This window comes from Eublepharis macularius, chromosome 8 (assembly GCF_028583425.1).
Source record: "Eublepharis macularius isolate TG4126 chromosome 8, MPM_Emac_v1.0, whole genome shotgun sequence".
NCBI lineage: Eukaryota > Metazoa > Chordata > Lepidosauria > Squamata > Eublepharidae > Eublepharis > Eublepharis macularius.
In genome coordinates this window covers 129765443-129790287 of record NC_072797.1, presented here as the reverse complement: position 1 = coordinate 129790287, position 24845 = coordinate 129765443, and the positions used below count along the sequence as shown (strand labels likewise).

At 44.5% G+C, this 24845-nt stretch overlaps 1 protein-coding gene across 1 annotated transcript in view; it reads right to left on the bottom strand.

The window, feature by feature from the left end:
* LPL (lipoprotein lipase) overlaps nucleotides 1–21575 on the bottom strand; it is a 34662-nt gene extending 13087 nt beyond the window's left edge. Inside the window, exons 1-4 of the mRNA XM_054987617.1 lie at nucleotides 21491–21575; nucleotides 6528–6703; nucleotides 4019–4198; nucleotides 1668–1779 (exon numbers count right to left, since the gene is read on the bottom strand). Of these exons, the coding sequence (XP_054843592.1) occupies nucleotides 1668–1779; nucleotides 4019–4198; nucleotides 6528–6703; nucleotides 21491–21575 (553 nt within the window). The remainder of the gene's footprint in view (nucleotides 1–1667; nucleotides 1780–4018; nucleotides 4199–6527; nucleotides 6704–21490) is intronic.
* Nucleotides 21576–24845: the final 3270 nt, after the last annotated feature.

Below are 24845 nucleotides of genomic sequence, written 5' to 3'. Positions count from 1 at the left end.
GAAGACACCATCGTTCTGGGAGTTTTGCGCGGCTGGCAAGACGTGTGAAAATGGCCATTGTCTAGAAGCTAATTCCGCATATTATTCGATTGATTATTAAAATATTTATACCACACTTTTCCTTTGTGTCTCAAGGTAGTTTAATGTTCCAAATTTAAAAACACACGAAGTACGATAACCTTCCCAAAGCTCCCACCCCATTAAAAGCTTTAGTTAATGAAAGTCTAAGGATGGTGCCCTTCTCAGGGAACCTGAGTCACAACCAGCACCTACAACTGCATTCAGAAACAGACTGGCTGCCATTGTAGTGACTTTAAAACAGGTGAGATGTAGGGTTGCCAACTCCAGGTAGATAAATTCCTGGAGATTTGTGGGGTTGGGCCTGGAGACAGCCACAGAATCTGCCCTTCAAGGGAAACTGATCTCTGTAGGCTGGGTGAGATCAGTTGTAATTCTAGAACTCCAGGCCCCAAATGGAGGCTGGCATCTTTAAGAGAGGCGTTCCTTCCTGATGGCTAGGCCTTGACAATAACTGGGCTGTCAATAATCACAACTGGTTATTAAAGACACAATCTACACTCCATTAAAGTCAGTGGCAAACTTCCCCCTGGCCAGTGGACCACCTTACTTCTCAACCTTACTTTATATCACGTTCTCCACTCACATGGATATCTACAGAACATTAAACTACTTTGGTTACAAGAACTGGTAGGCGAGGAGAACTGGGAGTTACTGTGACAGGTTTATCAAAGGTATACTTGCATGAAAAATTCACTGAAGCAGTGGCTTAGAGATTTCTCTGTATTCAGCCAAATGAAAAACAAATAGCTCAAAACATCAAAAATTAAAGTTTCTCAAACAAACTTAAAGATGTTACAAAAACAAAAATAGTGGGGGAATACATAATCACTAGAACAAAAAAAAACAGCCCACATGCAAGTAACCAAAATAACTCATAAAGGCTTTAAAAATCTTTAATCTTTTTCGCAAATGTCAAGTAGCTCTTAAGAGTTATAAAAGATTCAATTTCTAGCATTTGTACATGCCCTACATAATAGTTTTCTGAAGGCCACTTGTTCCCAAGATATCATTAAGTTTCTAAACGACAAGTACCCATTTGAAAAAAATTCAGAATTGCCATGCAAAGTGCCTTTTGCCTCTATTGTTGCTTATTCTGTGTATCAGAGTCTAATTTTACAAGGACTGCAATCCTCAAACCACAGTGGAAACAAGATTACTCACAGCAAAGATTTCAGGATTTTTTTTAAAATGTGAAGATCTTCAAAACACAATGCTTGGCACAGCATCATGAACAATAAGGGCACAAGCTGACACACACACACATTACCACTTCTATCATTTATATGGGCAACACAATTGCCCATATAGTCCCATACTAAATGCTCATGGGGGGGGGGGAATGCAACATAGGGCCAAGCTACAAGTGACGAATGACACTGGAACGGCAAGTGAACAGACTCGCATGTATTCCTCCCTGTTCACTTGTGCTCCACTTACGCTCGTGGAGCGCAAGTAAACAGGGAGGAATACATGCGAGTCTGTTCACTTGCCGTTCCAGTGTCACTCATCACTTGTAGCTTGGCCCACAGAATCTGCGTGCCATCTTCTCCTATCCCACCATCCCAATGGAATCAGGATTTGTTTACCAGTAATTCTGCTGATCTTCCTATTGGTCAGTTTTCCAGCAATACCAGCAGCGTGGGCACCGAGGCTGTATCCCAGCAAGTGGACGTTGTTCAGGGAGTAGCCGAACTGCTCCTGTAAGTGAGCATTTTTCATTGATTTTAATCTCAACAAGCAGTTTCAGTTTTGCTTCCCATAAAACAGCAAAATCTTAATTTACAATGGTTTTTCTGTTAAATCAGATCAAACAAGAGAACATGCCACCCACTCAGCTTATATACATGCATACATACACATCACAGAAACACATCTTTAAGATAGTAAACAGTCTATTAGCACCTTTAAGACTAACCAACTTTATTGTAGCAGAAGCTTTCGAGAACCACAGCTCTCTTTGTCAGATGCATCTGACGAAGAGAGCTGTGGTTCTCGAAAGCTTATGCTACAATAAAGTTGGTTAGTCTTAAAGGTGCTAATGGACTTGTTATGACCTGTACTTTCTTTGGGGTAGATTTTTCTTTTCATCTTTCCCTTACACCCTCTGGGTAGTTTGCTGCCACCAGGAATATATTATTCCAAAATATTGTATTCAAATTTCCCCTTTGGTAACATGTTTAAGCGTCAGGCTCCTTCGTGGTTCTATGTGGCCCTGAGGATATGAATGGGATATAGCAATGACAGCTACACTGGGATATAACAAAACAAAATAAATGTTTATTTTTCAAGAAGCGTATTGGTTTCATAAAAGTAGTTCTTGGTTCTTAAAGTTACTTCATTTACTCTCATTCACACAGCTGGCCTCTCTTTCCCTGACTGAGTGTCCTTTCACAAACATGCTCAGTTCAGGTTCCACACAGGTTATATTTCTCTCATAAACACTCCAACATATTCAGGCAGCACACAGCTAGCCTGCTTTCTTCTGACCCAAACTTTGTTCTCTCTCTCAGTCTCCAACTGCATTCACTCCACCCACCCTCTCAGTCATCAACCAATCATATCACTCACTCATCCCTCTCTTTCACCCCCCCCCCCCCCACTCTTCACCTATCTCACACCAAGCATTTCAAGACACATGCACACATTTACTTGGAATCATTACAGGACTCTTTACTATTTTGCTACTACAGCCTAACACGGTTAACTCCTCTGGATCTTCATCTTTAAGAGAAACTGCCATTAATACAGTTGTTAAGAGTAAAAGCCTTTGAAGTCAGTGAGATATACTTCTAAAAGGGGCTGCCAATTTCTAAACTGGTACCTTTAATATCAGTTTGATCAGCATCAAATACCAGGTGGTGCCATGAAAATTCCCATGTCCATTTCTGCACAATGAAACTCTATTAAAGGGCCAACATTCCATCACCCCACCCCTGGCCAGTTGACAACCTTACTTCGCAATGATTTTTTAAAATCTAAAACAGCCCTGATCTGCCTTAACGATGTGCTTAAGGAAGCTGTCAGCATTTTTTAAAAAACAGGTATCAACATGGTATAAATAGATTTTTAAAAAATACACAAGACTGTAAGCAACAGGGGAAAATGTACCTAAACAGAAGCCAGCAGCAGCCAGAAGAAAATACAAACAGCAACCTTTCTGTCCTGCAAAGGTTCTCCTATTTGAAATGGCCCTAACCTTTCTTCTAAAGGAGATGAGAAAGGAGGACAGATGGACCTTCATTTCAGGGAGATCCCATGTGTCCAAGCTCATTATAGGATAAGACAGTCATTCAAATACCACAGTCCCAGAACCTTTAGGGCTTTATAGGACTTTGAATTGCGCCTGGAGATTTGTCAACACAGGCAATATAGGATCTACATGGTGGGTACAATTTAATAATCTGGCCACTGTGTTCTTAATCAGTTGGAGTTTCTGAGTACTTTTGATGGGCAGCCCCACTTATTACAGTAGTCCGGCCTGGACAGTACGCAAGTGTTTTTCCATAGTGAAACAGAAATGGTAATTCCATTGCAATAACTTAGCCTGGAATTACCAAGGCATAGATGATAGTTACAAGGTTATCATCCACTGGGACAGAGTACATCTAGCATACTCACAGGCAGCTAGTGAAAAGCAATTCTGGCCACAAATGTCACCTGAGCATCTTGCAGCAGAATTGGATCAAGGAGCATGCTCACACGATGAAGCATGAACCAGATCTTTTAGAAAAAAGTCTGTTCCAACCACTACAGGATGTGAATATCTCATCAAGAGAGCGCATGTGTAATAAAGTGGCAGAGTTCAGCGAGAGCAGCAGCATGTAATTCTGCCGATTTTCTAACATGCATGTTCCATCCAACAGCTTTATGTATACTCCTATAAGTACTTCTATGACTCTTAACTGTGAACTGCACATTGTTTCTTCATGATGCTTACCTCCATCCAGTCAACAAACTTGGCAACATCCTTCCCCACCAGTTCTGTGTTACTAGCCGATATTGTATAATGTTGGCTTGCTCGAACTAGCCAGTCAACAACAATGACGTTAGAATCCGGCTCCCTTTTATACAGCGCCTTCACTAGCTTGGAAACCCAGCTCTCATACATGCCGGTTACCTTGAAGAAATGAGAATAAAGCACATGAAAATGAGTAGGCAAAGTACATATGCGCCTATCGGAGCCAACTTTTAAAGATTCCCGAAATGGAAACATTGCAGAAAAGTATGCATGGCTGAGCAATAGCAGGGCTTTTAAGATGCTGCAATAACACACACCAGGAGCATTGCCACCCAAGATCCTCCTGATGTGTGTGGTTGCCATGCTGTATGAACAGGGGCAACGTGTGAATTCACCATGTGCATATAGCTCCAATATGCATGAACTTATCACAGCATTTTTCAGAGTTCTCATTCATGTATACCATGCAAGGTAAATACACATATGTTCACACAACACAGTGAGTACATATATTGGAAGAACTGCAGGTAGCTTGTGCTGTGCTCCCATTACTCGCGGTTGATGAATTCCCGGTATATGTGGCTATAATGTCTAAAAAAAACCTTGTAGCATAGTAGCTTTTGACTACATTATTCAAGTTCGTAGGATACAGATTTTATAACGGTTATTAGAATAATCAGGGCTTTTTTTCAGGGGGAACGCGGGGGAACGGAGTTCCGGAACCACTTGAAAATGGTCACATGGCTGGTGGCCCCGCCCCCTGATCTCCAGACAGAGGGGAGCTTAGATTGCCCTACGCGCCGCTCCTGCGGCGCGGAGGGCAATCTAAACTCCCCTCTGTCTGGAGATCAGGGGGCGGGGCCACCAGCCATGTGACCATTTCCTCCGAGGGCAACCCACTGAGTTCCACCACCTCTTTTCCCAGAAAAAAAGCCCTGAGAATAATTAATTTAGGGATCTCACTGCCACAGCTGTAGGGCTCAAAAACAACCCAAAAGAGGCGGTCCCTGAACCAAGGAGGACGAAAGGAGCCGAAACCAGCAAGGGAACCAGCAAAATCAAGTCAATGGCTCAATTTATACAACACAGTATGTGTAATTTACAATGTAATCAACATCAACAATATCAAGTAAATGCATACATCAATAAACAAACTCATACAGTGAGGGGTGTATACATTGATTTAGCTGGTTCTCCTTTCATCCTCCACAGCTGTAGGGCTGGCTTATAGCTTAGATAGCTTTAAATAGACAACTGAAGACAAATTCAGGAAGGAGATAACTATAGTAGCTAATAGCCATTGACAGACCCACATTTAACCCACAACTGGCTACTTGTTGTCCTCCTCCTTCTATCTTCTATCGCCCACAGAGAGGGGGGCCTAGAATCTAGGCCATATCAAGAGCTGCCAGGGGCCAAGAGCGTCTCCAGAAGAACTGCTTTTGATGGCCAAAACTTGAGTTCACCTGCAGCTCCGTTCATCCTCTCCCTCCAGAGGGAAGAACCTGAAACCTGCACTGAATCATCAATTGTCAGGGGCTGGGAGAAAACGATCATACATACCACTATCTATCCCAAACAACTTATGGCTATAAATCTCTTGGGGGGGGGGTCAATCTTGACCCAAAAATAGTATACACAAAATGCAAGAGGGAACTCTATCTACACATCGCCCTACTTGTGAACTTCCTGGGGTATCCAGCTAATAGCATTGTTGTGGGGCCAGATGACCCAGCAAGCCAATTATTATTTTTTTTTAAGAGATGGTGAAACAGTAATTTTTAAAAGAACTTCAAGCCCAAGATCTCAGTTGTTCGAGAGCGTACGCATTCATTACTTATTAATGACTTCATTAATACCCAGTCTTTCTCCCCAGCGGGGACACAGAACAGCTTACCTTGTTCCCCTCTCCTACATTTCATCTCAACAACCTAGGAGACAGGTTAAGCAGATGGAGTGTGACTGGCCCGAGATCACCCAGCAAGCTTGCATGGCAGAGTGGTAATTTGAATTTAAGTCTCTGAGATCCTAATCCAACGCTCTAACCACTATACAAAAAAGGCTGTTCTTTTTTTTAAAAGCCAACAGTAATAGACAGGGCTTTTTTTCAGCTGGAACGCGGTGGGACGGAGTTCCGGAATCTCTTGAAAATGGTCACATGGCTGGTGGCCCCGCCCCCAGATCTCCAGACAGAAGGGAGTTGAGGTTGCCACCAGCCATGTGACCATTTTCTCCAAGGGCAACCCACTGAATTCCACCACCTCTTTTCCCAGAAAAAAAGCCCTGGTAATAGACAATGGCAGATAGCGCTCACCCCACTGCCCAGAAATCTCATCACAAATATTCAGAGTAAACAAAGTAAGCCAAGGTGGGGAAGTAACAGTGGCCTCATTATGCAGCAAGACTATTGGGGGGACACTATTCAGGTTAGTCCATTCTTAGGACTTATTACTGAAGTAACCGGAGAACTACCCTCTCCCCCCCTTACCGTCCATCCATGGATCACCACAAAGGTTTTACTGGTATGGTTGAAGTTGCATTGTGTCACGCTATTTTCTTGCCCAGGAACTAAGAAGCAAGTGTCTTCATAAGGCTGTTCAGGGGTCCTTAAAGAAAATTTGCTCTCGATGCCACTGAAGTCACTCTTTTTTCCTGCAGTATTTCCTGAAGTGAAGACAGAAAATTAACCATGAAAATTTAAAAAGCTTGAAAGAAAAGAAATATAGCATGAGCAACACTTGAAGTTATACACACAGAATGACTGGCGTTATATACATATACATATAACTGACTGGAGTTATATACATAGAATGTATTGCTGTGATCAACAACTCACTTTTTTTAGACAGGTAGTTTGAAGGATATGGGGCTACCTTCTGCTCCTCTCTGGATTGCTGTGCCCCATGTCCTAACTATGGAAGCTTTGACATTTTGCCTCTGAGTTGGCAACTAGAGGTGAGATGGTACTCCCCTCAGCAGCTGGGTTTAGCCTACCAGTTCCTGTATGGATAGCAGCAATAGGATTAAAAGATCTTATTGTCCAGATAAATGGTCTCACTACTAAAGCAGTAATGAGAACCAGTGTGTGGAGTTACTAGTTAGAGCAGTAGTCCCCAGCAGGGTGCCAAGGCTGCCAGGGTTGCTGCCAGTATGTTTTTGGTGCCCACTTCCTTCTTCTCCAAAGTATCTCTTCCCCATAGCAAAGAGCCAATCCAAGTTTTTCTCCACCTCATTGAAGCAGATGTTTCAGAACAGCCTATGAGGACTATGACTATGAGACTATGACAGAACTATGAGACTATGAGACAGAACAGACTATGAGAACAGTCTTTGTGTCTGCAAGAACCACCCACTCAGAAACAACTGCATCCATGCTGGACATTTTTTGATTGGCCTCACACACACACACACACACACACACACACACCCCACCCCATGACAGTCATTTTGTGGGGATGCTCACTACCCGTTCTCAAAATTGCAAAAGCTTCATACCCACAGGCTCAACACAGCTGGGGGCCACTCGGTTAGAATGTGGGAGACCAGAGTTCAAATCTAGTTCACTCAGCCATGAAGCACCGGATGACTTTGGACTAGTCACAACTTAGGGCCAAGCTACAAGTGACGAATGACACTTGAACAGCAAGTGAACAGACTCACGTGTATTCCTGCCTGTTCACTTGCATTCTGCTTGCGCTCCACTTGATCATGTAGTGACCCACTACATAGTGATCCACTACATAGTGATCAAGTGATCATGTAGTGATCAAGTGGAGTGCAAGTGGAGCGCAAGTGAACAGGGAGGAATACACGTGAGTCTGTTCACTTGAAGTGTCATTCATCACTTGTAGCTGGGCTCTTAACCTAACGTACTTCACTTTCACCCTCCGTACTGATCTAACCCCATCAAAACCAACAAGCACGTTTATTCTTTGTTAGACTGAACCTCTGTGTCCAAAGAAATGGGAACATCAAAGAAACAGAACATCAACAAAGACTCCTGTACATTTTGCACTGAAAACAACAAGAGTAAATTTGCTGTAACATGTTCAGTACATGAGGCACAAATTTAGGGTGGTGCTACCACAACTACTACTACTACTACTACTACCACCACCACCACCACCACCACCACCACCACCACCACTACAACCAGGGCTTTTTTTCAGCTGGAACGCGGGGGGAACGGAGTTCCGGAACCTCTTGAAAATGGTCACATGGCTGGTGGCCCCGCCCCCTGATCTCCAGACAGAGGGGAGTTGAGATTGCCAATCTCAACTCCCCACTGTCTGGAGATCAGGGGGCGGGGCCACCAGCCATGTGACCATTTTCTCCAAGAGCAACCCACTGAGTTCCACCACCTCTTTTCCCATAAAAAAAGTCCTGACTACAACCCTCCTCTAAAAACCATGCAGTCTGATGGGCTTTCAACAAAATCCAGCAGCACTGAAGAGCTTTAGAGGAGCAACCGGTTGCCCATGCCTGCTGAAAGATACACATTTCTAATGGAGCGTATTTTAATTCTAAAGGACAAATGTCCCTTCAGGAGAAATTTAGGGTTGCCTGCATAATAATTAGCCATTTATGATGCTCATTCGTACACATTTTATTGTTTTCCACAAAAGTACTTCCCCCCGCCCCCAAGTAAAAGACGACCAGTCACTTATAAGGGATAAAAGCACAGCCTCAGATACACCATTGGGGTGGGTGGCCTAGAACTGAGTCGGCTCCACCCGCCCTTCACCTGTGCCTCTTGACGCCATTTCCCCTCTCCTACCCAATGAGTTCTATTCCTTGTCCTGATTCAACTTTCAATGAGAACTGGATTTTGCATATATTGATAAAGCAAGATGACCTTGCGCCAGCTTATTTTAATAAATCGCGTGAAATGGTCACAGTAACAAGGAGTTTTGAAGTGCTACACTTTGTACTTTTCGCACATGACTTCCATGCAAGTCTCTAGAGGTAGGTAAATGTTCTAACCCAAGTGCCTGATGTAATCACACATTCTAGCTTGATTCTTCGCTAAACAGGAAAGGGCATAAGCAGCAGTAGCCAACTCAGACCTTTCTCTATTCCCATCTATTAAATACTTATCCCCTTTTTCGTCACACGGTAAGAGTCAATAGTGTTGTTTTATTTATCTAATTGTGAACTCAATTTTTTTTCACAATTCTTTTCCGTGAGAGTTGCACAATGTTCTCAGAATCTGTTTGCAAACTGTTCTTCACAATCAGCACAGAGGAGGGGAGTACAGTCATTGCATACAATTGAAGATACTATTGATTACTCTTACCATAAATGCAGCAAGAAATGCCAGATGTTCAAGCAGCAGGAAAGGAACAGGCACCAGAGATCACATTGCGAATTTACGATGGCTAACGGAGCATACCAGGGAATTTCAGAAGAAAATCGGCCTACGTTTTATAGATTACAGCAAAGCTTTTTGATCATGAAAAGCTATGGATGGTGTTAAAAGAAATGGGGGTGCCACAACATCTGACTGTTTTGATGCGCAACCTGGACTCTGAACAAAAGGCTACTGTTAGGACAGAATATGGGGAAACAGAATGGTTTCCATTTGGCAAAGGTGTCAGACAAGAATGCATATTATCTCTTTACCTGTCAAAGCTCTATACAGAGCATATCATATAGAAAGCTTAATTAGATTTAGAAGAAGGTGGAGTGAAAACTGGAGGAAGAAATATTAACAATTTGAGATATGCAGATCACGCCACATTACTGGCAGAAAATAGTGAAGACTTGAAATGACTACTTATGAAGGTTAAAAGATCCTGGCGGAGCAGGATTACAGCTGAATATGAAGAAGACAAAGGCAAGGACTACTAAGGAATTACGCAATTTTAAAAGTGACAATGGAAAAACTGAAGTTGTTCAAGATTTTCTATTCCTTGGCTCAATCATCAATCAACAGGAAGACTGCAGCCAAGAAATCAGAAGAAGATTGAGACATGGAAGAGCAGCTGTGAGGGAACTAGAAAAGATCCTTGAAGATGTCTCTTTGGGGACCAAGAACAAAATAATTCAAACTATGGATTATGGATTAATAATCCATTGCTATGTAGGGATGTGAAAATTGGACAATGAAGAAAGATGACAGGAAGAAAATGGATTCATTTGAAATGTGGTGCTGGAGGAGAGCTTTGCAGATACCATGGGCAGCCAAAAAGACCAATAAATGGGTACTAGATCAAATCAAGCCTGAATTCTCCCTAGAAGCGAAAATGACAAAACTGAGGCTATCGTACTTTGGTTACATCATGAGAAGACACAATTCTCCGGAAAAGTCAATAATGCTAGGAAAAGTGGAAGGCAGGAGGAAAAGAGGAAGACCTAAAATGAGATGGCTGGACTCAATAAGAGAAGCCACGTCCTCCAGTTTGCAAGAGCTGAGCAAGTCTGTTAATGATAGGACGTTTTGGAGGTCTTTCATTTATAGGGCTGCCATAGGCTGGAAGCAACTTGACGGCACATCTCTCTCTCTCTCTCTCTCTCTCTCTCTCTCTCTCTCTCTCTCAAAATATGGGGTCCTGACCTGGATAAGTCCAGGCAAGACCAATCTCATCAGATCCTGGAAGCTAAACAGGGTGAGCCTTAGTAATTGGATGGGAGACCTCCAACAAAGACCGGGGTTGCAGAGGCAGGTAAAAGCAAACCACCTCCGTTAGTCTCTTGCCATGAAAACCCCACCAGGGCTTGCTCTAAGCCAGTTATGATTTGACAGCACTCTTCAATACCACCAAAAATATGGGACATTATTTTTAGTACCATCCTTCAATTTAATATAAGATCTATATGCAAAATATTACAAAATCAAAAAGAGTCCAGTAGCACCTTTAAGACTAACCAATCGGATCATGCATCTGACGAAGAGAACTGTGATTCTCGAAAGCTTATGCTACAATAAAATTGGTTAGTCTTAAAGGTGCTACTGGACTCTTTTTGATTTTGCTACTACAGACTAACACGGCTAACTCCTCTCAAAATATTACAGTAACTGCAAAGCCACCAAACTTACAAATTTTAAGCTGATATTAAGTCAGGTTGCCATCCAGTCTAACTGATGTGAGAAAGTTATTAGTCCCTTCTCTGTGTATATGCTGAGCCTTAACTGCAAAGTGCATGGGCGGGGGGGGGGGGGGGGTCTGTTTAAAAGTTAATCCTGGCAATGTTTGCAAAATAAATTTAGCATCCAAAACTATATTCTCATTTGAAATCAGAAGAGCTTCGTGTCTCACTTCTCTGTATACAACAGAGCTGGGTGGGTTAAAAGCCACATGTGGAAATGGGAACGTGGGTAGAGCAAGAGAAGCCATTAAACACAAGTTATTTCTATGAAAAGGAGTCTCAGAAGTTGGAAACTATTTCTGCATCCCTGCTTCTGAAGGGAAGTATTTCGGAGACCAGGGCCATATCCATTTATTAGGCCTCTCTCTAAATATGTAACAGTTGATGGGCAGTGGATGGACAAAAAGAGCATATATATTATAAGATGAGTGTGTGTTTTATATAAGGACATGTTCCATGTGTTTATTTTATGCTGTATCTTTCACACCACAACGCTCATTGCCCATTTTATGGAACTCCCTTCCCAGAGAGATACATTCATTTCTACACTTCGTATTCCCTCAAATGCAGGTTTTTCCTGGGTGGTGGAACTCAGTGGGTTGCCCTCGGAGAAAATGGTCACATGGCTGGTGGCCCCGCCCCCTAATCTCCAGACAGAGGGGAGTTTAGATGGCCCTTTGTGCCACTCCACTCCAGTGGCACAGAGGGCAATCTCAACTCCCCTCTGTCTGGAGATCAGGGGGCGGGGCCACCAGCCATGTGACCATTTTCAAGAGGTTCCGGAACTCCGTCCACCGCGTTCCAGCTGAAAAAAAGCCCTGCTCAAATATCAGCTAATGACTTTCACTCTGTGTTACTGTATTTTTAATGATACTGCATTGCTTTCCCTTTTTTGGAATACATTTTTAAAGAAAATCTATATCCTCCCAATAAAATATACCAAACAATCCTGAATCTATAATCCAAAATATATCAGATCATTCAACTTGAATTTGTCGTTCTATGTTTTACCTTTCTCTGTTATGTAGTTTTTAACAATTTACCCATGTTGTATTTCATATTGTAAACAGTTTTGTTAATAATTGAAATAAAAATATTTTTTTAAAAATGATACTGCATTGCTCTTATCTGAATTCTCTGACAACTTTCCCATTATATTGTGGTAAATTTCTGTTATGACTCCTCTAAGTAGAACTGCAAAAATGCTGTAAATAAATAAAATGTTCTCAATTCATTGCCTATTTTTAAAGAACATCATTGAAGTTGTACCTTAATTCTGTGATGCAAATATATATTTTATCCACCAGGAAAAAGAAAGCTCTCATGACTGAACAGGTGTTAAGTTAAACATTAACTCTTTGTTGATTCATAACCAAATGGAAAGGCAAGGTTCTGAATTAAATAAAAGAAGCTTTCAACTACCACATAAAATACACAGGAAACACATCATAAAGGCTTCTGGTCTTGAAAGCTTCCTCTTCCAAACAGGAAAGCAAACAAGGAAACCATGCCTGCATTTTATTCATAGCCTTTACAATACGTAGCTTCAACATCTTAAAATTATTTCACCAACATGTGTTATTAGTCTGTGCCTAGAAACAGTGCTTGATTTTTTTCATGTCTCTGTGTTTTCCGTTAATACCTGCTTCCTACCTAAATAAACACACTAACTTAACTTTCTCTCATGCAGAATCGCATGCCAGAGTTATGACCGCCAAGAGCTCGCAGGGTCAACTTTGGTTTGTGGTTGGAACCAAAAACATACTATATTTCCATACTGCGGTGCTTTCTGCTCACCGACTGTTATGAACAGCATTCAAACATGCAGTGAAGTAAGGCCTACAAAGAACTTAGAAATCACAGGATTTCCTTGGAAATAAATGGCTGCCATTGGCATGGATCCTCTACAGGACAAGTGGAACCGTTCTGCATAAATGGTGATAACCTTCTCTTTTCCTACTGCAATCATCTATGCCCCGTGAAGTTGTGATCTTGTGGGTTAGTGCATCCACAGGAGAGTCACAGGGCTGAAGTGAGGAAAAGAAATCAGAGAAAACTGCCGTATTCTTCTTCTGCAAAAGACCTTTAGTTAGAGCCAGGGCTTTTTTTTAGCTGGAACACAGTGGAACAGAGTTCCGGGACCTCTTGAAAATGGTCCCATGGCCGGTGACCCCACCCCGTGATCTCCAGAAAGAGGGGAGTTGAGATTGCCCTCCGCGCCAGCTATCTCAGCTCCCCTCTGTCTGGAGATCAGGGGGCGGGGCCACCAGCCATGGGACCATTTTCTCCGAGGGCAACCCACTGAGTTCCACCACCTCTTTTCCCAGAAAAAAAGCCCTGGTTAGAGCCATAGTTCAATTAACAACTTCATATCGTGCATCAGTCATATTTACACGAACTGTAACCTCATCAAATGAAACTGACATTTATGCTGCATTTTCTTCTGAAACAAATATATTTTAAACAAATTACACAACTAAAATCCTGCAGCGTTAAGTTTTTAAACTAAACTGCCTAACATGTTAGGACAGCATTTATTGACTCAGGCACAAAATAACAACTCCAATTCCACAATCAATAGTGGGTTCACAGGGTGCTGCAAACTTACAGGAAATAAAAAGCTCACCTAATGGCACCAAAGACTGAACAACAACTAAGTTTTACCCTCCAGAAATGGATTCTTATCCTGAAGCCAATGAAATTATGCAATTACCATTCATCCTGAAGGGTGAATGGTATTTGCATAATTTCATTACAATTTAGAATCTTCCTTACAATTCTTTACATTCCTGCATTTTAGTAATGCATGCTCACATAGCTTAGCTCCCTAAGGCTATGAAAAAATAATATAAAAAATACATCCATTGCCATACTTCCACTGTTAACAAAAAGTGGTCGCTAAAAGCAGTATTTTTACAGCTATCTGAAGCGAGCTTTGACTCTTGAAATCTCATACCCTAGAAATTTAGTTGGCCTTTAAAATACAACCTTACCCCGGTCTTGCTCTTTACAGAACCAATATGCAATTTGTGGGATTATGAATATTATTAGTAGTGCCATCTAAGCTGAGTTATATCTTTCTAAGTCCATTGAAGGCAATGGAATAGTAGTGAGGCATAGAGAAATCAGAAGCTGGGTTTTTTGTTTTGTTTTTCAAAAGTCATGTGTTTATTTTGTATCTTAGTGAGCCAAATTACATATTCAGAAATATTGTGGTCCCATATGTTGAGAGTCATTGTTAAGTATGGATTCAATACTCTCTGGCCTTTCATTTGGGTCGTTCCATATGATCTCTTGTAGTTTATTTGGAGTTATGCATGATATTCTATTTGTATTCCATCTACTATATTGTTTTGTTTGGTATAATTTACAATATTTATAGCTGCGCTGCTGCACAATATTGGTACAGATTTGGGCGTCCCAGTCTACCTTGGTTTGTGGGTCATGTCATATATATAAAATGTACTCTTAGTTTTTTATTGAACCATATACATTTGTTCAGTTTGGCCTGCCACAGTTTGATTTCCTTTTGCTGAAATGTAACTGGTAAGTTATGGAATAGAAACAAAAATTGAGGGATGAAACTTAAAAATAAAGTTATTTTAAACAAAGAAATATCATGGTAATAATATGCTCAAACTGTATCCCAACAGTGAGCCAAAACACACGTTAAGAAAAACCTAGGTTCAGCACGTGTTCTCTTACCTCAAGGTTTGCTGGGATCTGTAGGCGTCCTGGAAGCTTAAAGTTTAGCATTTACAGAGCAGCAAAAAGGGAAAGGGAAATACAGGCGCCTGTATTTTAAGCTTTAAGCTTCCAGGACGCCTTTAAGCTTCCAGGACGCTTACAGATCCTTTAAGCTTCCAGGACCCCTACAGATCTTTAAGCTTCCAGGACGCCTACTTTAAGCTTCCAGGACTCCTACAGATCCCGGCAAACCTTGAGGTAAGAGAACACGTGCTGAACCTAGGTTTTTCTTAACGTGTGGTTTGGCTCAGTATTCAAGTGTCTATTAGATGTCCCATACCTCTCACTGTACTGACAGTGTAATCCTACTTGAATCCCAAAAAGAAAGGCAGGTAATAAATAGAGTAAATAAATAAAGTGGAAAAACCCATTATTGAAGGCTGCAAACACACACACACAAACCTAGCATGTCAAGAAGTCTGTTAGAACTTTTATTTCTAATTTGTAACTTTCTATTTGCAGAGACCATTTGGCATGCGGCAACTAAGAACACTGGCACATTAGAACATTATGCAGGGTTTTAAATCCATCTGACTGGAGAGCTCTGGGTTCAGATCCTCCCACGTCACACTCATTCTAGCCTACCTCACCTAATTATTGGGAGAATGAAACAGGAAAATCTATGATGCACTCTTGTGAGCTGAAAAATGTTCTAGAAAGGCCACAGGAGTAATTTTTAAAGTTTAGCATAAACCATAATTTTGTAACCATTGATGAGTCATGTTTGTCAAGCCTTGCTTTTAAACATGCTCAGAATTATACATATTGCAGTAAGGTTTTTGTTTGTTTTTTGCTCTTCTAATGGAACATTCTGCATGGTGAATAACTGTAATCATCCTTGGTACAGACAATCATGGGAGTTTAGGATTTAATTACACATAGGGTTTTTTTTCCATTAAGGATAAAGGTTTCCTGTGCGTTGGCATTCAATATTAAATGCTTTTAAAAAATTAAGGATTACAGGTTTCATTGGAATAACCCAATGCCCTTCTGCTTTCACAAAACACATAATCCAGCATGAAGTACAGGGTGAAGGAAGAGTGATGGACAATAGTTTTACTATGGCTGGTATTTTCCTATCCAGTCAGTTATATCTCCTGTACTTAAAATGCGGCTTCAGAACTCGCAGCCACCATGTTGAAAGGAGGAAAAACCAGAGGCTCAGATAATGGAAACTTCTTGTTTTGTGGTTCCCAAGAAATCTCAAGTTTGTCCTTGCATCTGGTCAAAATTACTCTGTAGTAGGAACTCTTGCATACAAACCAAGATTATAAAGCATGAATTAATCCTATAGTGTGCTCTCTTACCTACAAACCTTAATTTGATCATCATTTGGAAACTTGGTTGGCAGACAAGGGAACAAACCAAAATTTGTTGTTTTGGCCATTTCAGATGTCACCACAAACTGCAGTTTCTTGAGAACTGGGAAGCCATCAATGCATCCAGTATACTGCCTCTGGATAATGAGTTTCCTTTAGCAATAATTTACTACTATAGTAGTAAAAGTACAACTTGCAAGGACTTTGCCTCAGCAGGCATTATAGGACAGACTAAACAAAGTCCCTCTGAAATGAAAGGAGTCCAGAGTTTAGAGTTTTAAGTCTACCAGAAAGACAAATCTGTAAAATACAACTGGCATTATTTTGCACCTCAAGTCACCCACAGCTTGACTCGAGCATTCTTAGACAGCAGTAAAATCAATCCTATCTGGTATATTGGATCTTATTTAGTAGAAGTTTATAAGTAGTTACTACATCTCTAAGCAGAGGAAGCTCCCAATTTTTGTTTGGCAGCTGAAGGTTTTTGGCTGCACAGATGGGTCAGAAGTGTGGTCCTAAGTCTAAGTCAATGGCCTTAGAAAGGTATAACTCTACTTAGGATGGCTTTGTGAGGCTGCCACTCAGGGCTTTTTTTCTGGGGAAAGAGGTGGTGGAACTTAGTGGGTTGCCCTCGCAGAAAATGGTCACATGGCTGGTGGCCCCGCCCCCTGATCTCCAGACAGAGGGGAGTTGAGATTGCAGTAGCGCGGAGGGCAATCTCAACTCCCCTCTGTCTGGAGATCAGGGGGCGGGGCCACCAGCCATGTGACCATTTTCAAGAGGTTCCGGAACTCTGTTCCCCTGCGTTCCCCCTGAAAAAAAGCCCTGCTGCCACTTATGCATATTTACTCACTAGTAAGCCTCACTGAACTTTGTGGGCCTTGCGGTTTGGGTAAACTTTTATGTGATATGGTTTATATTATAAATACTGAATTATCTGGGCAGAAACACTGTACACAGTCAAGCTATCATCAATTTTTCTGTAACTTTTTGGGACATGGGGGAGTTATATATCCATATTCAAAAGCAACATGAGGTAATGTAAAAATAGTCATAAAGGGACAATATCTTAATCCTTGTACATCTATCAGGAAAACAATTTGGGTTCTAGTTTGATAAGGAATATAACAGCGTTGCAATGTATACTCACACAGCCATGCCTCTATTAATTTATCATAAATGCATTTTTGTCCAAGAGTGCGAACTAAAAGCGAACATGAGAACTGATTCAACAAAGACAAACCCTGCTGCCATACACAGAGAACCTCAGTTAGATCCTCTGTCTTGATTACGTACAATGATTTGGATCCACTGGAAGATTTCCACGTGCTAGGATCCTTACATGTGGAAGTGTGGGAAAGAAACTCACAGTAGCAAAGTGCACTAGGTTAAACACAGCATATCCTGAACTGCTTTTCCACTTGCATGCCATTGTGCAAAAAATTTCTGGGTATCATAAGAGACAGGAGGAAAAGCAATATGTGTTGCCCAAGATCTTGCACAAGCAGAACTGCGCTAAGTTGTTTTATGTTTCTGCTTGCTTATCACTGGATCCAAGCCAATCAGAAATTCTCAATTATCCTTTTTTGCCACTTTTAACTTTCATAAAACCTCCTGTATATTTAGATGGCAAACAGAAATTCAACTAGTGAAACTTTTTCTGTGTTGGACACTGAGTTTCGGGCCAGGCAGCACCTGTTACGTCTTTTAAACGCACAGCAGTCTTTTTGCTTTGCAATCATATTGTATGAAGTATACCCCAAATAGCTATGCTGTCAAACTGTGGAAAAGAGGTATTTAATCTGTAAGTAAATCTGGATTCCACCTTCACCCTGAATTAATGCTTACGACCATTTATCAAGAAGTCTACAATGTCAAATGAAAGACATTTAAAAATTATTAACACTAGATCTGATTGGTGGCAACTGCACATTCTTTAATGCCTTTGCAAAGAGGAATGCAGCCCTTTGGAAGAGGGGCATCCACCAGCCAAGAGCCCCTTGCAAGAGACAAGATTCCCTCCCCCCCCCCCACACACACCACCGCAGTGAAACCATCCTAATGGAAGTGACAAGCCTGCCTCGGAAATTGGATTAATCGAGAGTGCAAGGTATAAACATTTCAGAAACAAAAAATTTTTTTCACCAAGCTTCTTAGATTGGGCCAGAGCACAGCAGAGCACCTTGAAAATATATCTTAAACATACATGGTTCTCCAAAGCAATCTGTTAAGGCTTTACTCTCATTGCTTGAGCAATAGTAGGAGGAAACTTAGCGAAACTGGAAAAGCTTGTCAGTTTCACTAGTTTCTGGGGATTAGCTGATGAGATCCCAGCAATTTGGTTCACTTCACGACTCCTTTTTATTTGTGCATAGGTATAGGTGGCAGACAAACATAGGTGGGTGCTGCAGAGGCAGCCACCAACACCATTGGCCATTCCAGTGTCATTCGTCACTTGTAGCTTGGCCCATACTTGTTCCCGTGCCACTTGCTCTGCTGCTTCCCCAACCCTGCTCCTCCTCCATGTTGCACCTGCAGATGGTGCCTGCCCCCCCCCCAGTCCCTACCACTCTTTAAAGGGCTTTATTTTCTCCACCTGCACTGTAGTGATACAGTGTGGCTCAGTAGAGACATGAAGAAAAAAGCACTTCAAAGGCTGAAATGGGGTGGGGATGCAAAGTTTAGCACCACCACTTTGAAGTTTAGCGCCACCACTTCAGAGGCAGAGCTTAGCTCCATCTTCTCCCAGTGGGGGCTATGCAGGAGTACCCCTATGGATGCTCTGTCCACCGTTTCCCCTTTAAAATGAAGTTTCTAATTTCTCCAGAGAAAAGGGAGAGCAAAACAGGAGCCAGAGGGGCCGGGCACTAAGTGGCAATGACACTAAGTGGCAATGACGTTGCCAGGTTGTTTCCCTTTACTATAGGGGCTTTCCACACCAAACTGGCGAGAAGAAATCCCCTATGTGGAAGTGGCCACTGACTGGATTCTCAAGAATAAATGAGAACACTAATTGGGGTCACAGATCCAGAGAAGTCAGCCTGTAGTTGCAAAACAGTAAAAAGGCCAGTACTACCTTTAAGACTAACCAACTTTATTGTAGCACAAGCTTTCGAGAGGCGAAGAGAGCTGTGGTTCTCGAAAGCTTATGCTACAATAAAGTTGGTTAAGTCTTAAAGGTGCTACTGGACCTTTTACTATAATGGGGGGGGGGTCAGAAAAAGAGAAAACGGACTGTGTACAGATACGCACAAGAGAAGAGCTGATTGTGCGACACATTCTTTTGTTTTAGCAGAAAAGCAGCATGAGGAGAAAGGCTTAGGAGCCCCCTTCTCCCCCCAGCCCCACCTTAGTTTGCAGGTTCCATGTTTGCATTTGGCAAAACAAAAGAACTGGAGGCAACAGTGTGCAAATGAACATCACACCTTCCGAGATTTAAGTTTGGAGGAGAGATATAGCAAAGCTAACAATTCAGTCAACCCCCCCCCCCTTTTTTTTTTGCAAACAGTAAACAGGGGCAGTCACTAGAAACCCAGCCCTGAAAACAAGCGATTGACTGTCCTTGGTCAAGAGGTGCAAATAGGGGCAAGCAAAGAGTACTCAGCTGCGTGTTTGATCACGTTAAGCTCCGTCGATGGCGGAGTGGGGTGTGTGTGTGTGTGTATGTTTTATTACTGCCCTCCTTCTCTGGATTTCCAACTTCTCGAATAGCGCAGATGACTTTCCTCCACCGCGCGTGAAAATACAAACGCAGGCCGTCCCCTGGCCACCTTCCAGAGCGGCTTCTTTCCAAACGGACTCCTGGCTCGTCGTCCGGCCTGGCTCAAGCCCCAGCTTCGCACTTGCATTCTCTCGGGCTTTCCCCGACACGGGCAGCTACACCGCCAGCGGCGGGGGCCAAGGCGGCAGCCCCGGCTCCCCGCAGCCCCTGAACCAGGGTGACCTCGGCCCACGTTCCAGGCATTCCGAGGCTCGGCAGCCGATGAGTTACTCGCGGTCACCGCCGCCGGCGGGCCCCTTCCCCGCCCAGGACACGCCTCCGAGCGCGCAGGCCGAAGGAGCCGCCCGGCCCATTCATTTGCTCGCGCCGCCCGGTTGAAACACGCGCGCCACAAAAAGCCACGATTTGCTGCAGCGGAAACGAACCGCTTTCTCGGGAGACCTCAAAGCGCTTTATCCCGAGCTCCTGAGGACAGGCGCGGGGCGGGGGCCACGGCCGGCTGCTTTTTTCTGGCTTTTGCAGCCTCGCCGTTCGGCCCCTCCCTCCTGCCTTTCCCGGCCCTGCTGTCAGTCTGTTTCCACGCCTCTGCCCCAAAACAACTGCAAAGCGAGCAGCCAGCCACGCACACGCAGAAGAGCGCGCTCTCAATCCTCTTTTAATGCACTTCGCAGACTGTTTGCAATCGCTTGTGTTTCACACAGGAAAATCCCCTTGCACAACAATCGCGAAAGCGCACTATCCAACGTGTGCGAAAGCTGCCGGGATACAGTCGCCCGAGCCTTTGGGAGACCCCACGGGACTCCCCTCCGGCTTGGCGGAGCTCCCGCGACTTCCTCTCCGGAAAAACCAAACCGGGGCCCGGCGGCAGCGGAGAGAGCGCCCCGGCTTTGCGGGCGCGAAGTCTCCGCGGCACCGAAGGGGAGCAGCAGGCTGCCCTCCCGGTGACCCCCTCCAGGCTCCTCAGCGCCTTCGCGGCCCTGCAACCGCCCCCCGGCCGCCTTCAGACAAAACAAAAACAAGCCCCGGAACTGTCTGCCGAGGAGGCGGCGGGGGGGGGGGGGGGCGCGGGCCAGCCCTTCCCTGCGGGCCGCGCCGACTCAGCCCCCCAGGCTGGCGCGGCCGCTTCGGAAAGGCCCGCCGCGGGGCGCCCCCACCCCACCCCGCCCCCCCGGCCGCTCAGAGCCCCCCGCGCCGCGCCCTCGCTCCGCCTCCGCCCGCTCCTTGCCTGCGCTCCACCAGCGCCGGGGACAACCTGTCCGCGCCGCGTCCCACCTGCCGCCGACCCGGCTCTCCCGCCGCGCTCCGAGGCGGCAGACCGTGGAGGGGGCGCCCTTGGGAGGCGCGCAGCCACGGGAAGGGGCGGCTGACAGGCTGCCCGTTCCGGCCTCCGCTCTCGGGACGCCTCTGTGAGGAAGCGCCTCGACGGGGCTCCCCTCCGCGCCCGCGCCCTCCACCGGCCGCTTTTCCCGCCTTCTCCCCCCCCCCCTCCCGCCGCAGGTCTTGCGCCCACCTGCCGCCTCGCCTCGCCTCCCCGAAGCGCCGCTGCTTTGCGGGCCTGGCGCGGAGCAGACTTACTTGGGGCGGCGACGGGCTCTTCCCCCAGGGCGACGAGGCAGTGGCTCCAGACGCAGAGGGCTGCGAGCAGCGCCCGCCCGCCCATGGCTCTCCACGCTCGGCTGGAACCCCGAGGCGGGACGAGGCGCGGCACAGCCTCCCTTCCCCGCGTTAAAGTGCAAACGCGGAGCCCCCCGACCCCTTTCCGCGGCGCTCCGGGTCCCCCCGGGCGCCTTTTATGCAAACGGCAACATGCAAATCGAGCTCGTCACCTATTGGCTCCAAAACCATCAGCGGCCGGAGGAGGGGCCCCGACCTGGCGGCTTCCCTATAAATGGGTTTCCCAGGCTGGGAAGTTTCAATTCGCGTTTCTTTCGCGGCCCTTTCGTGTCATTTAGCAGGCGCTGCAGCCCCCCTTTTGGGTCACGCTGAGGACGCCCAGTCGCAACCGCGAGAAGCCTTGCTGCAGAATTCAGCCTGGGAACTACTGAGTGAAAAATGATTTTCAAAGGTTGCAGATCCGGAGGAGTCTGTAGTAGCAAAATAGAAAAGAGTCCAGTAGCACCTTTAAGACTAACCAACTTTATTGTAGTATAAGCTTTCGAGAGCCACAGCTCTCTTCGTCATCTGATTCTCAAAAGCTTATGCTACAGTAAAGTTGGTTAGTCTTAAAGGCGCTACTGGACTCCTTTCAAAGTCTGCAGTTTGCAAAACCTTCCTTGAAGGTTTGGCGTGGGGTGTGAAGGATTCTGTGTTGTCTTGCTTCCACACAAACCTTCACCCTGTTGCATTTAGTGCATTTTTTGTCTGAGCTTCAGGGCAGAGTGGGGATTTGAACTCAAGCCTGCCGCATTCTAGTCCAACATATAAACCGCTATTGCAATGCAATGCACAAAATTTGCTTTTTTTAAATTTTGGGCTGCAGCTTACCGGCAAGCTGCCTATTGGCTAGTTGACTCCTGCTTGGATTTCTCTGGTCCTAAGTCCAGTTGGATTTAACAGATCATTTCACACCTTCTGAAAAATCAATGTTTAGGAGCTTGCTTTACATAAATAACTCTGGAAAGTATGATTTCTGGCATTAAATGGTTGTATATCCAAAGAGATTTCTCCATGGTCTGAGAAATTCATTTTAAAGTTGAGGAGCACAATCTAGCAGGAATTCTTACTGCACTGTAATGTATGAAATGTGTAGGAAGTTCTCCCCTGCTATACCTTATAAAGATCATTATTTCCACAAGTGAACTGCCAGCTGGATTGTCTTTCAAATTGCTTGCTGCCAGAGTTCACAGGACCAGCTTCTAACTGTTTGGTCATTCATTACCTCAGGACATGCTAACTTATTATGATTAGGGAAAAAGAGCACACAGATCTCTCTCCCTGAGAAATTTCATTTCCCTTGCAGAAACTCTGTGCTTACGTTGAAAATATTTGAATATACAGAATATTTTTCAAAATACTGATTTCAAATACAAAAGGTAACAGAAGAATATTAAAAAGTTACAATCCAATTACCCAGAAAATAACAATCCAAATACCCAGAAAACAACTCATATCTACTCATACCCCTAGCACAAATGGTATAGCACTACACATCTGATCTTAACTCCTAAAAGGAAAACCTGATGGCCCAAATATACAGAATACAATCCAAAATCAATGATCAGAGCTTAAGTCTTGCAGTCCCTAATTCTCATAGCAATCCAAAGAAATCTTGCTACTGAGAGGGTAATATTGATCCAATAAAAGAAGAGAAATAAGCCTCACTTCTGGGAGGCTATACCTGTTATGCAAAACGGTCAACAAGGGCTTTCTGTAATTGGATGTAAAACTCACATCAGAGCAATAGGTGAGCAATTGACTCTGGTTCCTCGTTATTGCATGGGCAAGTTCTTTTGTGGTAGGGCAGTTTTGCAAATCTTCCATAAAGGACTACAGAGGGGAAGACATCAAATCTTGCTAACATAAAGGCATGGCGTAAATGTGAGGCTGGGGGCTGCGTCAAATAAGTAGCTGGAAGCCCCTGTCTCAGTGTTACAGTAAACTGCAGAGGAGAGCAAGTTTTATCTGCAAGAGACCAGAGAGTTTGTTTAATTTTTTTAAAAGACAAATTTGAAGGTTTGTGTCTGACATTGAGAACAGGAACCTTCAAATTCATCTTTAAAAAAAATCACTTCAAGTGAAATTCGTGCACAGGTTTCTCTAGTGCTCCCCTCTCCTTCTTATCAATTTTATCCACTTTATCAGTCCTGAACATCCAATAGAGATGTGAGAGGCAGCACCATACCACAATTTAAGGAGTGCATTCGGTTTGCTGCAAGCGAAGAGTCCGTTTTTCATAAAGTTGTTTCCGCACAGCCTTATAGGGTCATTTCCGCACATTGGTCATTTCCGCACATCCTTATAGGGAGTGGCCCACTCACGGAATGCTGGTGGCTTTTCTCCAGGCATCCAGATGTCTCTGTTTTCAAAATGGTTGCGAGCGGTTTGGTTTTCGTTTTTCGGTACCTCTTCTGGGACCGTGGGAAAGTGCAGTCCCAGAAAAGGCGCTGAAAAAATAGAAACCAAACAGCCTGCAACCATTTTGAAAACGGAGACATCTGAACGCCTGGAGAAAAGCCGCCAGCATTCCGTGAGTGGGCGTGCAGAAAAGACCAATGTTACTTTGCATTGTGTGCTTTTACACTGACTTGTGGGAGTTGTAATCCCCTTGTCTAGGGATGAGCTACCCACACACCTTGGACTTACCACAGCCATAACACCTGGTGCCGGCAGGAAGCATACTGCCATCACAGCAAGTGGAGAGTGGCAGAACGCCAGTGCCCGGGGGAGCCCCGGAGGTGCAAGAAGGCAGCCGACGTACCCTGGGAGACCTGGGTGCAGCCCCAGATGAGCCCCAGACTTCTCCCCAGGTGCTAGGACCCAAGGAGCAAAGCAGGCAAGCAGGAGACACCTCTGCCCCAGCACACACATTGGGTGGGGCTCGCCAGCCGGAAACACCACCGTCCCCAGGGACCTGTCTAGCCACAAGCATGCCCAGGGAGAAACGGCTACCAGGCCATCATGCCTGGAAAGGCCCTGCCAGCCTCATCCTCCAAGTAAGGAACAAGGAGAAAGGGAGAGGCTGGAGCTGGGGAGAGACACCTGGAGGCCTCCCCAGCTAGCCCAAGTCAGGAGTAAGCATCCCACAAGCGAAAGGGTGGAGGGCAGAGCAGGAAGCCCTATATAAGGAGGCCCAGTTGGGAGCCAGGGGTTGGAGAGTGTAGAGCTGGATGGTGGGTTGTGTAGTGGAGGGGGGGAGAGGGAAGGAAGGAAGGAAGGAAGGAAGGAAGGAAGGAAGGAAGGAAGGAAGGAAGGAAGAAAGAAAGAAAGAAAG